General features: G+C 38.0%; 1 protein-coding gene across 1 annotated transcript; it reads left to right on the forward strand.

Annotated features, from left to right (window-relative positions):
* Window positions 1-8148: 8148 nt before the first annotated feature.
* Window positions 8149-9093, forward strand: LOC101361391 (olfactory receptor 2H2-like). The gene has a single exon (XM_004387123.1). It carries the CDS (start codon window positions 8149-8151, stop codon window positions 9091-9093), a length of 945 nt encoding a protein of 314 aa, XP_004387180.1.
* Window positions 9094-22633: the final 13540 nt, after the last annotated feature.

Genomic DNA, 22633 nt, shown 5'->3' on the forward strand with positions numbered 1-22633 from the left:
ATTCATGATAAAAACTCTCAACAAAATAGGAATAGAAGGGAAATTCCTCAATATAATTAAGGACATTTATACAAAGCCAACAGCCAACATCATCCTAAATAGAGAGACTTTGAAAGCATTCCCCTTGAGAAGGGGAACCAGAGAAGGATGCCCTCTATCATTACTATTATTCAACATTGTGCTAGAAAATTAGGCTAGAAAAAGAAATAAAGGGCATCCAAATTGGTAGAGAAGAAGTCAAAGTATCTCTATTTGCAGATGATATGATCTTATACACAGAAAATGCCAAAGAATCCACAAGAAAACTACTGGAACTAATAAAAGATTTCAGCAAAGTTTCAGGATACGAGATAAACCTACAAAAATCAGTTGGATTCCTTTACACCAACAAAGAGAACCTTGAAGGGGAAATCACCAAATCAATATCATTTACAATAGCCCCAAGAAGATAAAATACTTAGGAATAAATCTAACCAGAGACATAAAAGATCTATACAATGAAAACTACAAGACGCTACTGCAAGAAACTGAAAGATACCTGCATAAGTGGAAAAACATACCTTGCTCATGGATAGGTCGACTCAACATGGTGAAAATGTCAATTCTACCCAAAGTGATCTACAGATACAATGCAATCCTGATCCAAATTCCAATGGCATTTTTTAATGAGATGGAGAAGCAAATCACCAATTTCATATATAAAGAGAAGAGGCCCTGAATAAATAAAGCATTACTCAAGAAGAAGAAAGTGGGAGGCCACACACTACCTGATTTTAGAACGTATTATACCGCCATGGTAGTCAAAACAGCCTGGTATTGGTACAACAACAGATTCACAGATGAATGGAACAGAATTGCGAATCCAGATATAAGCTCATCCACCTATGAGCAGCTGATATTTGACAAAGGCCCAAGGCCAGTTAATTGGGGAAAAGATAGTGTCTTTAACAAATGATGCTGGCATAACTGGATATCTATCCGTGAAAAACTGAAACAAGACCCAAACCTCACACCAGGCACAAAAACTAACTCAAAATGGATCGAAGACTTAAATATAAAATCGAAAACAATAAAGATCATGGAAAAAATAGGGACAGTGCTAGGAGCCCTAATACATGGCATAAACACAATATGAACCATTAGTAACAATGCACAAGCACCAGAAGAGAGACTAGATAAAATGGAGCTTCTAAAAATCAAACACTCATGCTCATCAAAAGACTTCACCGAAAGAGTCAAAAGACAACCTACAGACTGGGAAAAAAATTTTGGCTATGACAAATCCGATCAGCATCTAATCTCTAAAATCTACAAGATACTGTGAAACCTCAACAACCAAAAGAAAAATATCCCAATTAAAAAATGGGCAAAGTATATGAACAGGCACCTCACCAAAGAAGATATTCAGGTGGCTAACAGACACGTGAAGAAATGCTCATGATCATGAGCCATTAGGGAAATGTAGATCAAAACTACAATGAGATATCATCTCACCCCAACAAGGCTAGCACTAATCCAAAAAACACAAAATAATAAATGCCAGAGAGGTTATAGAGAGACTGGAACACTTATACATTGTTGGTGGAAATGTAAAATGGTACAAGCACTTTGGAAATTGATTTGGCACTTCCTTAAATAGCTAGAAATAGAAGTACCGTATGATCCAGCTATCCTGCTCCTTGGAATATATCCTAGAGAAATAAGAGCCGTCACATGAATAGATATATGCACACCCATGTTCATTGCAGCACTGTTCACAATAGCAAAAAGATGGAAACAACCTAGATGCCCATCAATGGACGAATTGATAAACAAATCATGGTATATCCACAATGGAATACTATGCAACCATAAAGAGCAACAATGATGCCGTGAAACATCTTATAACATGGAGGAAGCTGGAACTCATTATGCTGAGTGAATTTAGTCACTCACAGAAGGACAAATATTGTATAATACCACTCTTATAATAACTCAAGAAAAGGTTTAAACACAGAAGAAAACATTCTTTGATGGTTACAAGGGTGGGGAGGGAGGGTGAGGGTTATTTAGTAACTAGTTAGTAGATAAGAATTAGGTGAATGGAAGGACAGCACATACTACAGGGGAAGTCAGCACAACTGGACTAAACCAAAGCTAAGAAGTTTCCTGAATATAATCAAACACTTTGAGAGACAGAGTAGCAGGGGCAGGGGTCTGGGGACCATGCTTTCAGAGGACATCTAGGTCAACTGGCATAACAAAACTTATTAAGAAAATGTTCTGCATCCTACTTTGGTGAGTGGTGTCTGGGGTCTTAAAAGCTTGCAAGCGGCCATCTGTGGTGCATCAGTTGGTCCCAGCTACCTGGAATAAAGAACACCAAGGACACAAGGAAAGTATTAGACCATGAGACAGAAAGGGCCACATAAACCAGAGACTTCATCAACCTGAGACCAGAAGAACTAGATGGTGCCCGACTACCACCAATGACCTCCCCGACATGAAACACAACAAACAGTCCCTGATGGAGCAGGAGAAAGGTGTGGTGCAGAACTCAAATTCTAGTAAGAAGACCAGACTTAATGGTCTGACTGAGACTGGAGAAACCCTGGAAAGCATGGCCCCTAGATTCTCTATCAGCCCAGAAATAAAATAATTTCTGAGACCAACTCTCCAGGCAGGGATTGGGCTGGACTGTGGGACATAAAGTGATACTCGTGAGGAGTATGTCTCTTAGTTCAAGTAGATACAAGAGACTAAATGGGCAGCTTCTGTCCGGAGGTGAGATGGGAAGGCAGAGAGGGTTAAGAGCTGGTTGAATGGACATGGGAAATCAGGGGTGGAAAGGAGGATTGTGCTGTCACATAATGGGGAAAGCAATTAGGGTCACATAACAATGTATGCATACATTTTTGTATGGGAGACTAACTTGAAATGTAAACTTCATTTAAACTACAACAATAAAAAAAATAAAAAAATTATAAAAAAAAGAACATATGAGGAAAGTTCTTATGAAGAGGTAAAGGTGTTTTATAGATATGTCTTCAGTCACTGGGGCAGTTTTGACTGATACGGACTCAACTCATCATCTCCCTAATAGATTGACACAATGAGAAGATGATTTTATGCATATTAACTACTTTAGTAGAGTCACAGAGAGAAGGCTGTATGTTAAAGTGAACTTGGTGAAAATGAATGGTCATCAGGGCCTACCATCTACACACTGCTGTGTCCTCCTTTTTATCCTTAGGAACTCCAGGGACCCTCAAGTTTAATTGGTCATTGTGTCCAGAGAGTAAAGAAGTCAACTCTATTCCGAACTGCATTCGTAGCATAGTACTGGCACATTGGTGGTTCACAAATTCTAAAACAAGGGCGAAACAAACCATGAAAAATAAATTTGGAGGTGTTTAATTGGTAGAGTACAAGGATAAATGAAATTTTAGAACTAATTTTTTTTTTAAAGTCTCAGGGTCAAATTGTGAGCCCTCTGATGGTGTATATGGGAAAATAGTATTTGTTTGTTTATTGACTTTTGTAATGAATGTGTTTGGACTAAACCTGCCAGAGATCTGCAGGGCTAAAAATTATACCATCTAAAGTAGCTTAATACATGAATTAACAGATTGAGATTTAGGATCAACATTAATTCACTGGGACAGTACTAGTAGAAATGATATGGGATTGCAACAGGAATAGTTTCGGAAAATAAATAGATTTATGCAATTTATAATTTAATCTGTGCTCACCTAAAATTGAAATTGAGTTGAGCATCAGTCTAGATATACAGTTATGCGTCACTTAACGTTCATGATACATTCTATGAAGTAGGGCATTATTGGATTTGGACATTGTGCAACCACCATATTATATACAGGCAGTTCCCAGGTTACAAACATCTGAATTATGCACACCCCATGGTTACGAACCAATCCCCATAAAGCCTATTATATTAAAAATTCAAGGTACATAAAATTGTTCATAATATCAAATGGCGCTACTCTGTTATGTGCATCAAAACACTATTATTATTATTACTGTATTGTTATGTTAAAGATGTTTTGGTGTATCTGGAAGTATTTCTTTAATATTTTTTATGCATAGAAAGGTGCACTATATACTGTATACTAACACAAACATTTGACTAACTGATGTTAGATACGAATCATACCTAACCATTTTGACTTATGTACAAATTTGACTTAAAAGATAGAAAAAGAACTTGTTCATAATCTGGGGGCTGCCTGTATAATCTTAAGGTACCTTGGAACTATGTGCAGTCGGACGTTGCCTGAATGGACATTTTGTGGCACATGGCTGTAATCTCAAAGAATGGTGTTTGCTACTATTTTCATGTATTTATTTTCACTCATTTTTCTTTTGTATGCAATGTATTTTTATAAATTAAAACTCACATCAGTAGAATATAATTATTTTCTATATTATAGTATTTTCTTAATATATGTTTTTGTAGCTGTATAAAATTCTCTTATAAATTAATAATTTACATATAAATAACATATATACATACTTTCTCAATCATTCTCCTACTATTTGCATCTTATGAGTTTATTACTTTATACTACTATAGATTATTCAGAATAAAGCAGTTTCGGTATCTGGCCTTCTTATCTTTGGATTATTTATCAGAAATGGAATTAGTGGATTAAAATGTATTAATATTTGGATTAAAATGTATTAATATTTGGTGTTGAGTGAAGGCAAGAAGAGATTTCAAGAGGAGAGTATTATTTTGCAAGGCACCTGCCTCAGGTGAAGGCTTTACATGGTCTCTAGGTAAATGGAGGCTTCTGTCTTCTAGAAAGAAGAAAGAGACTGGCTCTGCCAGTTTGGAAGGTTCAGAGAAATCTGGAGGTTCATGTTTTTGAGATGCAACTGTATGTACAGATATCTACTATACCCAGTCTCCTTCTCTATCAAGGCCATGGATTTTGCATATAAGGCCTGTTGAACCTGTACATTTTGCATCCTTTGCAGCTCTGTGACCCTTACTATTAAGTCTTGGGTCTGATATTTGAGAGTCTGCCCTACTGCTACAGGAAATGAGTCTTTTTAAATGCTGCCGTGGAAGTATTCTGGCTTTCACAGTATTCTCTAAGTTAGTGGTTCTCAAAGTGTAGTCTCTGGGCCAGCAGCGTCAGCATCACCTGAGACTTTGTTAAAAATTCCGGTTCTTAGCCTTACCCTAGACCTATGGAATCAGAAACTCTGGGTGTAGAGCACAGCAATCTGTGTATAAACAAGCAGTTTGAGAACCACTGCCCCCAGGTTCATAGTTGGCTAATTTAAGCACATTATTCTTTCCCCAAGGCTTCCAAGGGAGTCAACAAAAGTCAGTTAACTTGACAACAATCTAATTACCATTGCCCTGCATATCCCAATACTTCTCCTTCTACCTGTACCTCATCTCAAGCCACAGCAGGTAAGACTATCAGTAGTGGTGATGTTACAGCTGCCAAGAGTCACCACTACCCCGTTTATCTCCAACACTGGAAGGCCTGTTGCAATGTGACTGGTGGGTGATCATTGCCTGAATGCCACTTCTAGAATCAACACTCTTAATTTAGATTTCCCTGAAAGCAGAGCCTGAGATAAGGAATTGGGTGCAAATAGCTGATTTGGGAAGTGATGTCAGGAAGTATAAGTGAGAAAACAGGAAAGGTGAGACAGATAAGGAAGAAAGCCAAGATAAGGCTTCTAGCTAGCTTGTGTGTAATGGGGCCTCAATTTCCAAGTTGAATCTAACCCATAGCAACCCCATGTATGTCGGAGTAGAATTGTGCTCCATAGGGTTTTCAGTGGTTGATTTTTTGGAAGCAGATCCCCAGATCTTTCTTCTAGGCACCGCTGGGTGGACTTGAACCTCCAACCTTTTGGTTAGCAGCTGAGTACATTAACAATTTGCACTCAATTCTCCAAGGACCTCCTAAAAATCATACAGAAGTTGTTACTTGAAGTAAGAGTGGCTGGAACACATATCTACAAGTTCTTGTTCTCCGTTGTGTGATTGTTTCCCCTAGGGTCATTAAATTGCTTTCACTTCTGGACGGCACTTGTCTGTGTACCAAGAGGGCTTCCACAGTGTCAGACAAGGCTTTGGAGCAGACAATGAAAACATATACAATGTGCTTGAGGTAGGTCACTGTCAGTGTGTATGCGGTGAGTCTGAGTTCACACAAAACTGGCCATTGCAGCTCTGCTGAAATCAGAACGGGGCTGAGGAGATGAGACACACTAGCACCATGTACTTCAGAAGGTGAGATATAAACGCTGCACCCCACTTTTGCAACCAGGGATAGGGTGCACTGGCTCTCAGCATGAACTCCCCCAAATACTGTTTGCTCTGAGAAGCAGGAGGTGAGTTAAAGAAAATCACTGGAACTCTTGATATTTTCAGGAAGAAGACAAGATGAAGAAATAGAGATAAAGAGAAATCTTGTGTTTTTCAGAGTGAAAACCAGCTAGATGAAGACTTTGTCCCCCCACCCAAGAACCTTTTGCAAATAGTTTATCAAGGGAAAAATACACCTCCTCTAATGATTAGCAATAAAAAAGGAACTGGGGCAGATGAGATAGATGGATATATAGATAACATAGATAGAGATATATAGGCAACATTATTTAAAAAAGAAAACTAGGAAAGAACAATCCTAATAGAAGTTAGTTGCTATGTAGAAGATGAAAATCACGGAATCACAACCTTTTTAGAACTGATAGAGTACTTAGACATTGTCTAGTCTGGCATAATCCTTTCTCAGTGAAGGTCAGCTTGCTAATTAATGACAAAGTTGGGTCCAGAATCTATGAATCCTGAATTGCAACATATTTGACTTGTATACATTAATACTTTTCCTATTTTTCTTTATCATTTTATTGGTCAGTTTTTTTTAGTGACATTTCAAATGTGAAACATTGAATCCATAAAATGTTCAATGAGTCTACCCATAAATTCTCAATTTTCCCTCTCTTACAATCTTCATCACCTCCTTAGAGTACATTAAAAATATAGAACTACAATAGTGTATAAAATTACAGAATTACTAAACAGGGTTTCAAGATACTCTAAAAATGAAGAATATGAAATACAAAAATCAATGACCAGATTGAAGAAGACATCTAAACACAGATATGCCTCCTCTGAATATAAAGATGGTTAATTTGTAAAGGCAGGAAAGTGAGCACAATTACTTTTGAAGATCTTTTTGGAAAGAAGGTAATGTAGAGATATGATACTCCTTTTCTTTAAACATTATTATCACTCATACTCTTTGCAAAACTTTGGCTATAATTTTGTTTTGCCCTGGGAACTATCATTTAAATAGTATCATCACCATTATCATAATTATAGCTAACATACATACTATGTCCCAGGAACTCTTTTTAGTACTTCCGTTGTGTTCTCACATTTAATCCTTCCAACAAGCATAGGTAGATCCTATGATTTTTCCCATTTTCCAAACACAAAATCTAAGGAGAGACCTAAGGTAAGGAGCAAACAGATTCAATAACTTTCTTAAGATCACACAACATAAAGGTGGTTGAGGCAGAATTCATATTCAGAAATTAATAGAAAAAGTGAAAAGGAGAAATGGAAAAGAGCTAGCAAAGGAAAGAGAAGAGAAAAGGAGGAGATAAAGGGATAGGAGAGATGAAAGGGAGAGGGAGAAACATGGAAGAAAGATGTTCAGATAAATTGAGAAAAAGACACAGAGAAATAAAAGAACAAAAAGGAATAGAGAACGAGAGATAGATAATGGACATTAAGCAGTACTGTGTATCGAAAACCATGCACAATCTTTGAGATGTACAGTCTTTGAGAGCAAAGATGGAATGCATCTCACAATATTTAGCAAAGTGATTTTCATCATAAATATATATTGTATATAGCATAGAGTTCTAATCAAATACAAAATATGCAGAAGATGTGAAGAAGAGAGAAATATAATTATGGATATCAAAAATTAAAGCAGATCACTAAATCTTGTATTTTGCTTCCTCCCAAAACACAGCAGGTGCAAATCTCATCCTTAAGCAGAAAGGAATTAAGCAAGTCATAGTGCCCCACTTTCAGTCTCTGAACTGGAACTTAGGCTCTTGAGCAACTACTTTTGAACCATTCTCCAAAGAGTCATTGCCCCAGAAACTATGATCACAATTTGTAATGACAGCCACAGTAATTTCATCCTCCTGGGCTTCTCTGACAAGCCACATTTGGAGAAGATACTGTTTTGGGTCATTCTGATATTTTATTCCTTGACAATTGTAGGAAATATGGTCATAGTTCTTGTCTCCTCTAAGGATCCAAAACTCCGCATTCCTATGTATTTCTTTCTTTCCAACCTTTCCTTGCTAGATCTCTGTTTCACCAGCAGCTGTGTTCCACAGATACTGGTTAATCTCTGGGGTCCAGAGAAGACCATCAGCTACATTGGCTGTACCATTCAACTCTACGTGTTCTTATGGCTTGGGGCCACTGAATCTGTCCTCCTTCTGGTCATGGCTGTTGACCGCTTTGTGGCAGTATGTCATCCACTGCAATATACCACTATCATGCACCCAAAACTCTGCCTGCAGCTCTCCATCCTGGCATGGGGGACTGGTCTGGTCCAGTCTCTGATCCAGTCCTCTGCCACACTCCACTTACCCTTCTGCTCCCATCGGAGGGTGGATGACATTGTGTGTGAAGTCCCAGCCTTGATTCAGCTCTCCAGTACAGACACTACCCACAATGAAATTCAGATGTCCATAGCCAGTATTATTTTCCTAGTGGTGCCTTTGATCATTATCCTTTCCTCTTACGGTGCTATTGGTAAGGCTGTGCTTAAGATAAAGTCAACTGCAGGGCAGAAGAAAGCATTTGGCACCTGCACTTCTCACCTTCTTCTGGTTTTCCTCTTCTATGGTACTGTCACAGCTGTCTACCTTCAACCCAAGAATCATTATGCTCATGAACGTGGCAAGTTTCTCACTCTGTTTTACACTGTAATAACCCCTACTCTTAACCCCCTTATCTACACTTTAAGAAACAAAGAAGTAAAGGGGGCATTAATAAGATTAGGGCAGAGGACCTGGGATTCCCAGAATAACTAAGGAGGTTGACATATGTTGAGCTATTGCTTAATCTGTAAAGATAGAACAACCTCATCACAAAAAGCTGGAGATATACCTCCTAATCCTAAAGTAGGAAAGTAAGTGTTACATTTTGTTCAAGTTGAGATTTCAGTTCTATCATTGATTAGGCCCTTACTTTTTTTGTGGTGCTGGTTTAGGCACAGTATATGGTATAGGAATTAACAAATTTACTAGTCATTGTCTTAAAGAACACACAAAGATTTGAATTGGGGGAACAAAAGAAACACAAAACTTGCAAAATAAAGACCAAGTAAGATGTTCCATGCTTTTCTGTTTATTTCTCTTCACTTTGTTCTCTCCATTTTCCTCCAAATTCAACCAGTGCTTTCATGGAAAGGTCCAGTCCAACAGGTTCCTAACATTTTGAGACACAGACTTCTTAAGAAACTCATAAGTACGCCTATACTCTAATCTGAGTTACTTGCTTCTGCGTTACTTCTGCCTCCTTGCCTCAGTATGACCATTGGTGATGTGTAAATGTGCCTCGCACTACCCAGTGCAAAAGTGTCTGCCAACCAGGAGCCCACACTGCTCCCTGGTGCTTCTGGTCAAATAAGATCCTATGTCCAAATTTCTTTGACCACTGATATTCTGGGGCCACAATTATAGGAATAGACTTCTGTTTTTGTCTTCTTTCTGAGTTCCTGTTGTGTACAAAATGGCTTTCTTTTATCAGATCCAATTCTCATTCATTCGTCTTGTTAATATTTATTGATTTCCTATTACGTGCTTATTATGTACTAGATGTTGGAGATAAAATGATGGATAAGACATACAGTATCACCAACATCACGGAGCTATAGTCAACTGGTGTAGGCACATATTAAGCAAATCCTTTTAATTAATTATCTTACTGGAGAGATATTTGTTCCTCAACCCCTGCCTATGGCTGGTTACCTTCCTACCTGATGTCAAATTTTAAATACATGAGAAGGAGAAAGGTTATGGTTCTAGTAGATGACAGCAGCAAGAAGAGAAAGAGCAAAGTTCCTTAAACTTTAGAGGCAATGCAGAGGTACAAGTAAGTCTTAAGATCTGTCATGGGTATGGTCGTCTGCAGGCATCTGAGATTTGAAAACACACTAGAGTCAATCTTGCCATTATACCTAAATGGAAAATGTTATTCGCCTCTTGAGTACAAACAAAATGGAAGAAAAATTTGCTAACCAAAACAATCACCACCTGTTTAAAATCCACCATCTGTGGTGTGTGTTTGTATGTATTTGCAAGTCTGTATTTTTGTGTGTAGTTATGAAAAATGCAAGTATCTATGAAAGAAGTAGCAGTTTTAAAATCACTGCTGAGGTTGTTATGTACAACAAAAACCTCATGGGATTTGGCTCCTTGATTTGGAGGTTTAAGGTCATGGTTTCATGGGACATTCCAGTTAATTGGCCTAATAACATGTTTAGTTCTTCTGTTCTACCTCTTAGTTTGTTGCATAGCGCCTGGCGTTTTAAAAGTTTGCAAGTGGCCATCCAAGTTATCACAAATGGCCTCTATTTGCCTGGAGCAACAGAGGAAGAAGGAGAGTCAGGAATAGAAGGAGGCTATGGAGTGTGTAGCTAATTGCCTCCATGAACAACTGCTTCCTTTGTCATGAGCCCAGAAGAACTGAATGGTACCCAGCTATCATTACTGAACATTTCGATCAAAGATTCTATAGACGAATCCTTATCAAAAGAGGGAAAATGCAGAACAGAATTTCAAACTCTCATCGACTCCAGACTTCTTGGAGCCATGAAAGTTGGATGAACCCCTGAAACTATTGCCCTGAGATAATATTCAAAACTTAAACCAAAAAATCCCCTGAAGTCTTCTTAAAACCAAACAATAGTTTAGCTTAACTGGTAAAAAAATGTCATCCTTTAGCATTATGCTCTTTTAAGAACTGTCTATATGGGATAAAACTGACAACAGCAATTTGAAAGATTAGCTAGGAGCCTTAGGGGTCAGTGAGTTTATGTTAGTGGGGAAGGAACAACTCAGAAAAGGAGAGTGAGAATGGTTGAACAACTCAAAAAATATAATCAATGTCACTGATTTGTACATGAAGAAACTATTGAATTGGTGTGTTTTGCTGTGTATATTCTCAAGAACAACAAAAAATAAATAAAATTATTTAAAAATAAAAAAATATGACTATCATAAAAAATATAACACAATTCTATTTCTTTTCATGTGAACACTGGGTGAATTCAATAAGAGCAAAAAGTCCCTACTCACCAGGGAAACATTTATATGTATGGAATTTACAAGTTTTTTTTTTTTTTTAATAACAATTTGCTTAAATTTGCCTTTCTGATTCTTTTCTCCCTTACCAAGATATCCTATACCACAACAATCATGAAATCATCCAGAAATACATTCAAATGTCTTTTCCATCTGCCTTTGAATGCTAGAGTTTCTGTACTTGTTAATATCTTACATTTCAAAGCCAGATTCAAATGTCACAAACTCAGAATCCAGTTATTTCTCATCCTGGTAAAATCAATCACTCCCTCCTCAGTGAATTTTAATCTTTTATTTATGTGCTTTCCTGGATAATTTTATCAAAATTGACACATACTTATGTGCTGAAATGCCTTGCCCATAGTTTGACCTTTTGATATAGTTGTTGAATCAAGCTATAAGTAAAATGTAAAATCCTTAATGAATGAAAGGCAACTTCATTGAGTAGGAAGTTTGTGTGAGGAGTCTGTAGTTTCCAAAAGTCTTTGTTGGATCAAAGAAAGAAGATATAAATTTAAGCCTGTTGCTAAGTGTTATGGATTGAATTGTGTCCCCCAGAAATTTATGTTGAAGTCCTAACCCCACACCTATAAATATGACCCTGTTTGGAAATAGGAATTTTCTTTTGTTATGTTAATGAGGCGTGGAGAGAGAGACACATACTCAGCAAAAAGACAGACTCCGTTTGAAGACCTATTTACAAGCAAAGGAATGCCAAGGATTGCTGGAAAGACCTACAGAAGAACTCCACATGGCCAAGAGCCTGAAGTCGACTTTTAACCACTATAATAGTGAGAAAATACATTTTTGTTCTTGAAAGCCACCTATTTGTGGTTTTTTGTTTTGTTTTGTTTTTTAGTATGGTAGCACTAGGTAACTAAGACACTAAGTTTGGAAATAACTTTGCCTAAATGTTCTGTTATGCTATATTCAATATGCTCCAAATGCAGGTATTTGGTAAAGGATGATGTCCAGTGAGTTAGGGAAAAATAGATGGTGATACTGGAGCCCCCAATGACATGAATTTCAATGCCAAAAACAAATGAAAGGAAAACCTATATGAAATAAAAAAAGTAATGTCAGTTTTTACTTGTCCCAGTCTCCTGAGTCAAGTTCAGAGACTTAATTTCTAATACAATGTCTAAGGACTTGACATTTCTCTGAAAACTCTTGATTTTAAATTTTTTAAGTTGAAGTATGATCATGTACAGTGAAATTATCAGATATTACATGTACCATTCAATCAGCTTTGATGTAAGTATATCAAGACAAAATATTTCCAATACCTCAGAAAGTTCCCTTTCCCCCTTTCCAGTCACTCTCTATACTGCACACATAAAAAATTGTTATGATTTCTATTACTATAAGTTAATTTGGCCTATTCTAGAATTTCATATAAATAGAATCATACAGTATGCTTGTTTTCTGTTTGGTTTCTTTCACTTAGCATAGTATTTTTGAGATTCATCCATGTTGATGTGTACAGCAGTAGAGCGTTCCTTTTTATTGCTGAGCAGCGTAGTATTCCATTGATAAATATGCCTCAGTTAATTTATTCTTTTGATGGGCATCTGAGTTGTTTCCTGGTTTTGATATGATAAATAAAGCTGCAATGAAAATTCTTGTTTAACACTTTTTGTAGAGAAATATTTTCATATCTCTTGGATAAATATCTAGGGGTGGAATTAATGGGTCATGGGACAGATGTATCTTTAACTGTTTAAGAAACTGCAAAACAGTTTTCCAAAGTGGTTGTACCATTTTATGTTTGCACCAACAATGTAAGAGAGTTCTGATTGCTCCATATCTTCTCCCAACATTTGAGGCTGTCAATTTTTTTTTAATTTTAGTCATTCTGGTAGATGTGTAGTCATTTCCTGATGACTAATTGTGTTGACCCCTTATTGGCCATTTGGATATTTTCTTTTGTAAAGCATCTGTTAAAGTCATTTGCCTATTGTAAAAAATTGATTATTTGGTTTTTTGTTGTTGTTACTGAGTTAAGGGAGTTCATCATATATTCTGGGTAAAAGTCCTTTGGAAGATATATGTGCTGCAAATATTTTCTCCCAGTCTGTGGCTTGCCTTTTTATTGTTTCAATGGTGTTTTTTGATAAGAGGAAGTTTTAAATTATGATGAAGTCCAAGTTATTATTCTTTAATGGTTTTTGTTTTCTGTGAGTTCTCAAGGAAATCTTTGCCTACCTCAAAGTTGTGAAAATATTCTCCAATGTTTTCTTCTAGAAGTCTGATACTTTTTGGCTTTGCAGTTAGACTTATAATTCGTCTCAAATTGATTTTTGTCTCTGTTGTGAGGTAGAGGTTGAAGTTCTTTTTTTTGCATATGGATATTCAGTTGTTCCAGTGAAATTTATTGAAGATAGTTTTTATTTTCTTATTGAATTTCTTTGGTATCTTTGTAAAATCATTTGAACACATATATTTTGATCTATTTTTAGTTTATTTATGCTGTTTTGATTACTTCATCTTTATAATAAGTCTTGAAACAGGTAGGGTAGGACCTTTAATTTTATTTTTCTTTTTCAAGATTATTTTGACTATTCTTTTTTTTTTCCTTTCTAAATTTCAAAATTATTTTGTCAGTCTCTAGAAAGAAGCTTGCTGAGAGATTTGATACAGATCGCAATAAATTTATAGGTCCATTTGGGGAGAGTAGGACACTCGATTTTGAACTCAAAATATGGTTTTAATTTCCCTGAAGAATTTTATTATTCTAAAACTCATTCCTGGTGCAGAAACTATAGATGAAAAGCCGATTGTAACTTTCCCAACCAACATAAATTGATTAAATTATGAACTCTCAATCCACAAGCTTTAAAAACAGGTGATTGGAGTGAAGCAAATAAAAAAGGAAAGTTGAAATGACTCTTCACCTCATCTTTCTGTTCTAAGACCTCTCACCATACAAACTATCAGCTGAGAAATAGATGCAGTGTGGATAGGATATTATGACAATTCTTTGGGACAGCAGCTTGATGCTGCTACTTCCTTTTCATATATGTTTTTCCAAAGACGGCTGAAAAAAATAGAACCACATTCAAGATATAATATGTTTATCAGCAGAGCTCCAGCCTATGACGAGTGCTCAATCTGTCAATTCATTCATCAAAAGCAGGGGCTCATGCTCACTGTCCACCTTTTCCTAGGTTGGCACAGCAGAACAGGATCTTTCTTCTTTTATATTCACTTATTCCAAACTACCTGCATAAAGCAAAAGTTATCAATGCTAGAAAAAAGTATATTGCTGTTAACAATAATTTCTGTTAACACCAAAAAAACTAGTTGTCATTGAAAAGTAGAACTGCACTCCATAGAGTTTTCAATGGCAGTGACCTTTTAGAAATAGATCACCAGGCATGTCTTCTGTGGCACCTTTGGGTGGACTCCAATCACCAACTGTTTGTGACACCCAGGTGGTCTTTCTGTTACAGTCTCCTTAATTTAACAAGTTTGAACTTCTTTGTAGATCTTGCTGATATTTTAAGACAATGAACTATATACCAATTTTAATTCTTAATTTTACGATGCTTATAAAAGCAGATAAAGTATCAGCAATGAAATGCAATGTGTACTTATCATGCAAAAAGATGTAATTTCTTTTGAAACTTTGAATGAATGTCTGAAATTAAAAGGGCACTGGGGGTATTAGGGAGTGCTGTTGGTGTAGTGGTTAAGAGTTCAACTGCTAACCAAAGTGTGGGCAGTTCAAATACACAAACTGCTCCTTGGAAACCCTATGGGGGCAGTTCTACTCTGTCCTATAGGGTTGCTATGAGTTGGAATTGATGCGATGGCAATAGGTTTCGGTTTTTTTGTGGGGAGGTATTAGGGATTTTAAAAATATTGAACACTGCATATTACAAGATGATTCACAATAGTTAAACCTTAAATTTGTTTAAACAGACTTTTTTCAATTTGTTTAAAATGAGCACAAATTAAGGAATGAAAGCACTTTCTACATGTTACTGGTTACACAGTAATAACATAAAAATTTTCTCTGTGCAGTTTGCAGTCTTCTGAGTCAGTTTAATGAAAGAACTTTCAAATGGCAAGGCAATTATTGAATAAGATATCCTGTACTATGGTCATTATTCTGAATATCAGAACTTTGAAAGCTTTTCTGCATCCTTAAATATTTTACTGTTTTTAAGAGAGCTCAATGTATTTCTTGGTGTTTAATTCTTTGAGAATGGATGGTGCACATGTGGGATGCATGATGTTTCAGAGTTCTTTGATTGCAAAAAAGAGAAACTGCATCTGGTCATCTTAAGAAAAATACATTGTTGGAAGCATACCCTGAGTATCTCACAAAATGAAAGGGATAGCAGGAAAATCAGGCTACTAGAAGGAAAGGAATCAGGGTGGGCCCGAGGTTCTCTGTGGCTGAGAATAATGGAGAATAGCTTTAGGAAACTACCATGCATCAAAATTTCAGAGATTTGGGAGAGACTCATTTGTCTAGTTTGGGTAACATGACCACCACTGTGATCAGGGTTCCCTAATCAAAAGCTCACGGGAGCCATATGGAGTGGGAGAGAGCAGTTCGCCTAATGAATGGCTGTATACCAAAAAAATCAAACCCATTGTTATTGAGTCGATTCCAATTCATGGCAACCTCATGTGTTACAGAGTGGAACTGACCTCAATAGGGTTTTCTTGGCTGTAATCTTAATGGAAGCAGATCACCAGGCTTTTCTTTCATAGAGCCACTGGGTGGGTTTGAACTACCATCCTTTCAGTTAGCAGTCAAGTACAAACCATTTACACCACCCAGGGACCTAATGAATGGCTATAGGCAGACAAAAACAAGAGATAGTAACTCCTGTTAAGGTAACTCATCGTTATCCAAACATTTGATGAGTTATATTATTCTATTCCCTCACTCTGCCAGGAACTAGAAAGTTTTTGTACTGTGCTTAGGAAATGAAGAACAAGAATTTGTGTATGGGGTTGGCCAGCCACTTATGGCAGGACTGTAAATCCCTGATATTTGAAGAATTTTTCAAATATCTCTTGATTCTTTATGAATTACTACATTTGAAATGCAAGTTGCTAAGTTAGTTATAAGAATGAGACCCTTCATTCTCCTACCCTGACACTTGACTATCTGAGCAGAAAACAAACAAAAAACCTAGATAACTTGCTAAGGAAAAGCCTTTGAGTTTTTTGGAATTTTAGGCCCTTTAGGTCTCAAAATATAATATATTAGGAGAATATTGACCATTAAGAGAGCATGTAAACTCTGCTGGAGGATTAAAATAAACATGACAGTGGGTTACCAGTTTCCCTCTTACTTTCTACCTTTGTTCCCTTTTTAAAAATTTATCCGTAAACTTTGAGTAGCCAACAAGCCTCAAAGTTTCCAAAAACAGTTCTCAAAAAATACTGTTCTGATGATTATTGCCACAAAAGAGGCACAAAAACCAAAATCACCCCAAATGTGATTTTTCTTTAGACTAGAAAGCTGCTGCCTCAACCAAATCACAAGGATGTGTACACAACTTTTCTCTTATAAAAACTCTGACCCTGCTTCACTCCGGAAGTCATCTTGTTTTCAGGTGCTCTCTGATGGGCATCAGCTGAATAAAGCCTATAACCTCTAGTTGAGTCACTTAAATAATTTTTTTCTGACAGTCTTTAACTGCTAAGCTTCTTAAATAGTGATCCCTGAATGGCACATGTATCAAAAGACATTGGTCCTCTCAGACTTTGAGGTTGCTAGATGGGGTCTAGGATGGACAGAGTCCCTGTGGCCAGTTTCCTTTGACCAAGAGCAGCCTTGTACATTTCCACCTTATGTGTACTATGACATGAAAATGTTTGGGAAGCACTGTCTATCCTTCCCCCTCGCCAGCCCCACAAATGGTCTCTCCTGGTTGCCAGGTGCTGATTTAGGTTTCGAGTGGAATACTCTCTAATGTTCTCTGCAGTTTGTTGTGGAGTAGGTGGGTCCCAGCAACGTGAAGCAGATGTGGTGCTATGGAGGACTCACTTGCTGCTCTGAAGTTTTATTTTGTACAAGTCCTGGAGAAACTGAGTGAGGCCATGTCAGTGTTGACAGGAGGCATGTATCTCCCTCCAGTTTTCTATGGCTTAACATAGGAGATGGTGGTAAGCAAAGTTATATCTGAATTTTTTAATGAGTTAAAAGCCAGCTTTATGTAAATAGGGAAAAATGAGTTGACCATACGAATTTGTTTTCTAGTTGAAGAAAAAGTTTTGATAAGGGTAAGCTGATTAAAAAAGTATATGAAGACTTGGAGTCATTTTTAACTGAGTCCAGTCTTGAAAACAAGTTATTAAGAACTCTAAGGCCAATTGATTAATCAAAAACATAAAAGAGCCAACTCTTTGAGTTTGAACTAGACCCTTTTGGGAAATAAAACAAAATAAAAGGAGTCTAGATTTTCAGAACAATTTGAGTTGATGGCTGATAATACAATAAAGATTTGCTCACTAGAGGATATGTTCAGTCCATCCAATACCAAGTGGCTAAAACCAAAATAACTTTAAAAATATGTCAGATAAATGAAAAGAAACTTATGATAGCAATAAGTTTAGGTGAAAATTTCCATCTTTGGGAAAGCTTAAAACTGCTTTTACAAAAAGCTAAAGGATGGAATAAAAGATTAAGCCAACTCGATAAACAGAAATGATATTAGAATTCTTGGTGCAAGTCCTAAGTAATAAGGAAAGTCAGGCCATATCTCTGACTAAACAATTGCAAATGATGACAGATTTTGCTGTTGTATTTGGAAAAGATGAAATGGATACAGGGGTCTTAGAATGGATACAAAGAAATAAGAATATAGTTAAAGAAGCTGATTTATGCTTTTGTAAAAACATTTAGTAGAGGAGTAATGAGAAAAATATAGAATTAATCACCTGAAAAAAAAATGAAAGAAGCACTTGAAATCATATTAAAGTTCTTCAAAAATAAATTAAACATCTTTGCAGTCAGAAAATGAAGTATGAAAGTGAGGTCCAAAAACTCCAGCAGAAAGATAAAGTAATCACTACAGCATATCAAGAAAATGAAACAAAACTTTGCAGATTCTTTAGAGGGAATTTATCACAAAAAGATAAAGGAGAAACTTTCCAAAGCAGATGAAAAGACTAGTCACGTACATAAAGTGCCATAGCCCAACAATAGAAGAGCCAACCTCCGTAAAGACAAAAAATGGAAAGAATTATTCTTATCAAAGACACATTATTTCCCAGAAGAAAAAAAGCTCATAATAATTGATTGGCAATTTAGTCTATCAGAGAAATCTCAATGACATAGGAAATATATACAATAGACCACTTAGGAAAGGATTTCTAAGCTGAGATATTGTATACCTCAGTCACTCTGAGTCTTCCTTGCTGGTAGAAGCAGCCTGCTCTCCTGTGTCTAAGAACACTAGCTTTCCATCCTTGAAGAATCTGTAATGATCTATCTGTGATGGTTAAGATTGTGTGTCAACTTGGCTGGGCCATGATTCTCAGTGTTTATATGTGATCACTCCCATGATTGAATTTGCTGTGAGCAGCCAATCAGATGAAAGGGAGTTTCCTTGGGGTTGTGGCCTTCATCTGAATATAAGCAGTCGTTCTGGCTTTTTGCTCACTCTGGATCTGGATCCTGCGGCTGCCTCCTGTCATCTCACCTCCGTTTCTTGGGACTTGAGCTGTCAGCTTATCTGCCCAACTTGGGATTTGTCGATTTTCACAGCCTGTGAGTGGAGCCCTGCTCTCTGACCTGCAAATCTTGGGTTTACCAGCCCCTGCAGCTATGTGAACCAGGAGAAACCTTGCAGTCTTGCCTGCTGATCTTGGAATTCATCAACCTTCAGAGCCTGTGAGTGGGAGCCCTTCTCTCTGACCTGTTGATCTTGGGCTTGCCAGCTTCTGCGGCTGCATAAATTGGGAGAGGCCTCTACCCTGATCCATGGACTTGGGACTTTCTAGCTTCTACAATTGTGTGAACTGTTTCCTTGATATAAATATCTCTCTATATATCTATATACTTTACTGGTCTTGCTTCTCTAGAGAACCCAGCCTAAGACATTTAATACTGAGAGTAGGGTGCTTCTCTAACAGAAACCTAAAATGTGGAAGTGATTTTGAAACTGTGAATGGATTGAGGACCAGGAGCAGCAGAGAAGTGGCAGCCAGAAGAGAACCAGCAGCAGCAAAACCAGAAGACAGTGCGAAACAGCACTGGAGCTGACCCATGGAGTGAGAGAGCTACTGCTTGTGTGCAGAAGGCTTCCTGGTGGAGTGGGGTGCCTCCAGGCACTTAATCAGTGGAGCTACCTAGCTTTGGAACACTAGCCCCAGCAGGGCAGGTGCGGGCTTGAGGCCTGAGGGCTGAGAGGCCACAGAAAGCGGAAGCTGAAGAGACAAGGAACACAGGAAGCTGAGCTGCCTCAGTCTCAAAAGAGAGAAGCGAGCAGAGACACATGGGAACCTCATACCACCAAGAAAGCAGTGCTGGGAGAAGTGTGCATCCTTTGGACATGAGGTTCCTGCTCACAGAAGCTCCTAGACCAAGGGAAGATTGATGACACGGACCTTCCTCCAGAGCCGACAGAGAAAGTGTTCCCTTGAAGCTGGCACCCTGAATTTGAACTTGTAGCCTACTGGACTGTGAGGAAATAAACTTTTCTTTGTTAAAGTCATCCACTTGTGATATTTCTGTTATAGCAGCACTAGATGACTAAGACAGAATTTGGTACCGAGAGTGGTTCTAGAGAAACAAAATTGTAAGGATGAGTTTTCTAAATTGGTTCTCAAGTCTGGTTACTCTTAAACATATTGATGACTCTGCTTCTAGCAGTAAAGAGGGCACTGCTTGTCCATGGCATGAGGTGCCGATACAAATATGTAAAATATTACCACTACTAGATCAGCTATTGGTGAAAGGTGAGGCTTGGAGTGAACACATGTATGGTATCTTTCTACAGCTTTGTCAGAATGAGAAGTATAAGGAAGCTGGTTGGTTTGTCCTACTTTCACTAAACAAACTGGTGGAAGAAAGAGATGTGCTCAGGGCTTCAGAGTCAAAGCCCAAGTGCCTCATACATGACATCAAGGCTTCCACTTGTGCTTTGAAAGAAAGTCTTATTTCTTATAGTAACAGAGCTGAAATTGCCAAAAACCAAACCAAGAGTCTTATTGTAAGAGTGGTTGAATTACAATGCCAGCTCAATTGCCAACCTCAAGAGGTGTCTGAAGTTAAAGTAAGGGCATTGACTGGGAAGAAATGGGATCCTGAAACTTGAGATGGGGACATATGGGCAGATAATCAGGAAGCTGGGGACACTGAGCCCATAAATTCCATTGAATCACTCCTGCCAGCAGAACAAGTCCCATCTGAAGAGATTACTTCATGTTTGTCTGCTAAACCACCCTGCCCAGAAAAACCATTAGCCTTTCCACTCCCATCTAATGAGATTAGCCCTAGCTCAGCTGCCTCTCAAGAGCCCTTACCTGAGTCATTGTCTGGGGCATTGCCTGAGGCAGATGCTTTACAAGACAATGCTGAATGTTCTCAAAACAATTCCACACTTCCGATTCTGGCTTCTAGACCTATAACTAGGCTTAAGTCCCAGTGAGCCCCAAAAGGTGAAGTACAAAGTGTGACCCAGGAGGAGGTACACTACACTTCAAAAAAACTGCTTGACTTTTCTAATATGTACAAACTGAAACCTGGGGAATGTGTGGGAATGGCTATTAAGGGTATGGGATAGTGGTGCAAGGAACATAAAGATTGATCAGTCTGAGTTTATTGATATGGGTCCACTAAGCACAGATTGTTCACTCAATGTTTCAGCTCAAGAAGTTAGGAAAGGATCTAATAGTTTATTTGGTTGGGTTGCTGAACCATGGATTATGAGGTGGCCTACACTAAATTAAGTTGAAGTACCAGATCTGCCTTGGTATACTGTAGAAGAAGGTATCCAAAGGCTTAGGGAAATTGGCATGCTAGAATAGATTTATCAAGTTAGATCCACACATGGAGTGTCCGGAGGACACACCTTTTTACCACAGCTGTGAGGGACAAATTTGTGAAGGGAGCTCCAACATCCTTGAAGACTGCTGTGATTGCTATTTTATGTAAGTCAAATTTGACAGTGGGAGCTGCCCTAACTGAATTAAGACATCTAACTACTGTGGGGATGATTGGACTCCGTGGTAGCAGGGGCCAAGTGGCTGCACTCAATCAACAAAGACAAGGCGAGTGTGGTTACAGTAATGGACAAGAGGAGTCAAAGCAGTAATCGGAATAGTCTGACTCATATGGACTTATGGTATTGGCTACTTAATCATGGTGTCCCTAGGAGTGAAATAGATAGGAAATCTACTAAATATTTACTTGATCTGAACAAACAGATGAATTCTAGTTCAGGTGAACAGCAGTCTAACTCGAATCACCAGAATAGAGAGTCACGGTCCCTCAATCAATTCCCACATTTGAGCAAGTTTGAAGACCCACAACCCCTTGAATGAAAGGGAGGCCAGGTCCCCTTGAGGAAGGACTCCAATACACTGCCAAAAATTTTTACTGTTAATCTTTCTCCCAGCTTTCCCCAAAGGGATCTACAGCCTTTTATGAGAGTGACTGTTCGTTGGGGAAAAGGAAATAATCAGACTTTTCAGGGATTACTGGATACTGGCTCTGAACTGACGCTAATTCCAGGAGACCCAAAATGTCATTATGGCCCACCAGAGTGGGGTCATATGGAGGTCAGTTTACTAATGGAGTCTTGGCTCATGTCTGTTTCACGGTAGGTCCAGTGGGTCCCTGAACCCATCCTGTAGTGATTTCCCCAGTTCCAGAATGCATAATTGGAATAGATATACTCAGCAACTGGCAGAACCCCCATACTGGATCCCTGACAAATGGAGTAAGGGCTGTTATGGTAGGAAAAGCCAAGAGAAAGCCATTAGATCTGCCCCTACCTAGGAAAATAGTAAACTAAAAGCAATACCACATTCCTGGAGGGATTGCAGAGATTACTGCCACCATCAAGGACTTGAAGGATGCAGGAGTGGTGATTCCCACCATATACCCATCCAACTCGCCTATTTGGCCTGTGCAAAAAACAAATGGATCTTGGAGAACGGAGACTATCAAAAACTTAAACAGGTGGTGACTCCAATTGCAGCTGCTGTTGCAGATGTAGTTTCATTGCTTGAGCAAATTAATACATTTCCTGGTACCTGGTATGCAGCTATTGACCTGGCTAATGCCTTTTTC

This window comes from Trichechus manatus, unplaced genomic scaffold, assembly GCF_000243295.1.
Source record: "Trichechus manatus latirostris isolate Lorelei unplaced genomic scaffold, TriManLat1.0 scaffold00180, whole genome shotgun sequence".
NCBI lineage: Eukaryota > Metazoa > Chordata > Mammalia > Sirenia > Trichechidae > Trichechus > Trichechus manatus.

What these genes read in the sequence shown, in the direction of transcription:
- LOC101361391 (XM_004387123.1), top strand. Translation starts at nt 8,149, where the DNA reads ATGATCACAATTTGTAATGACAGCCACAGTAATTTCATCCTCCTGGGC.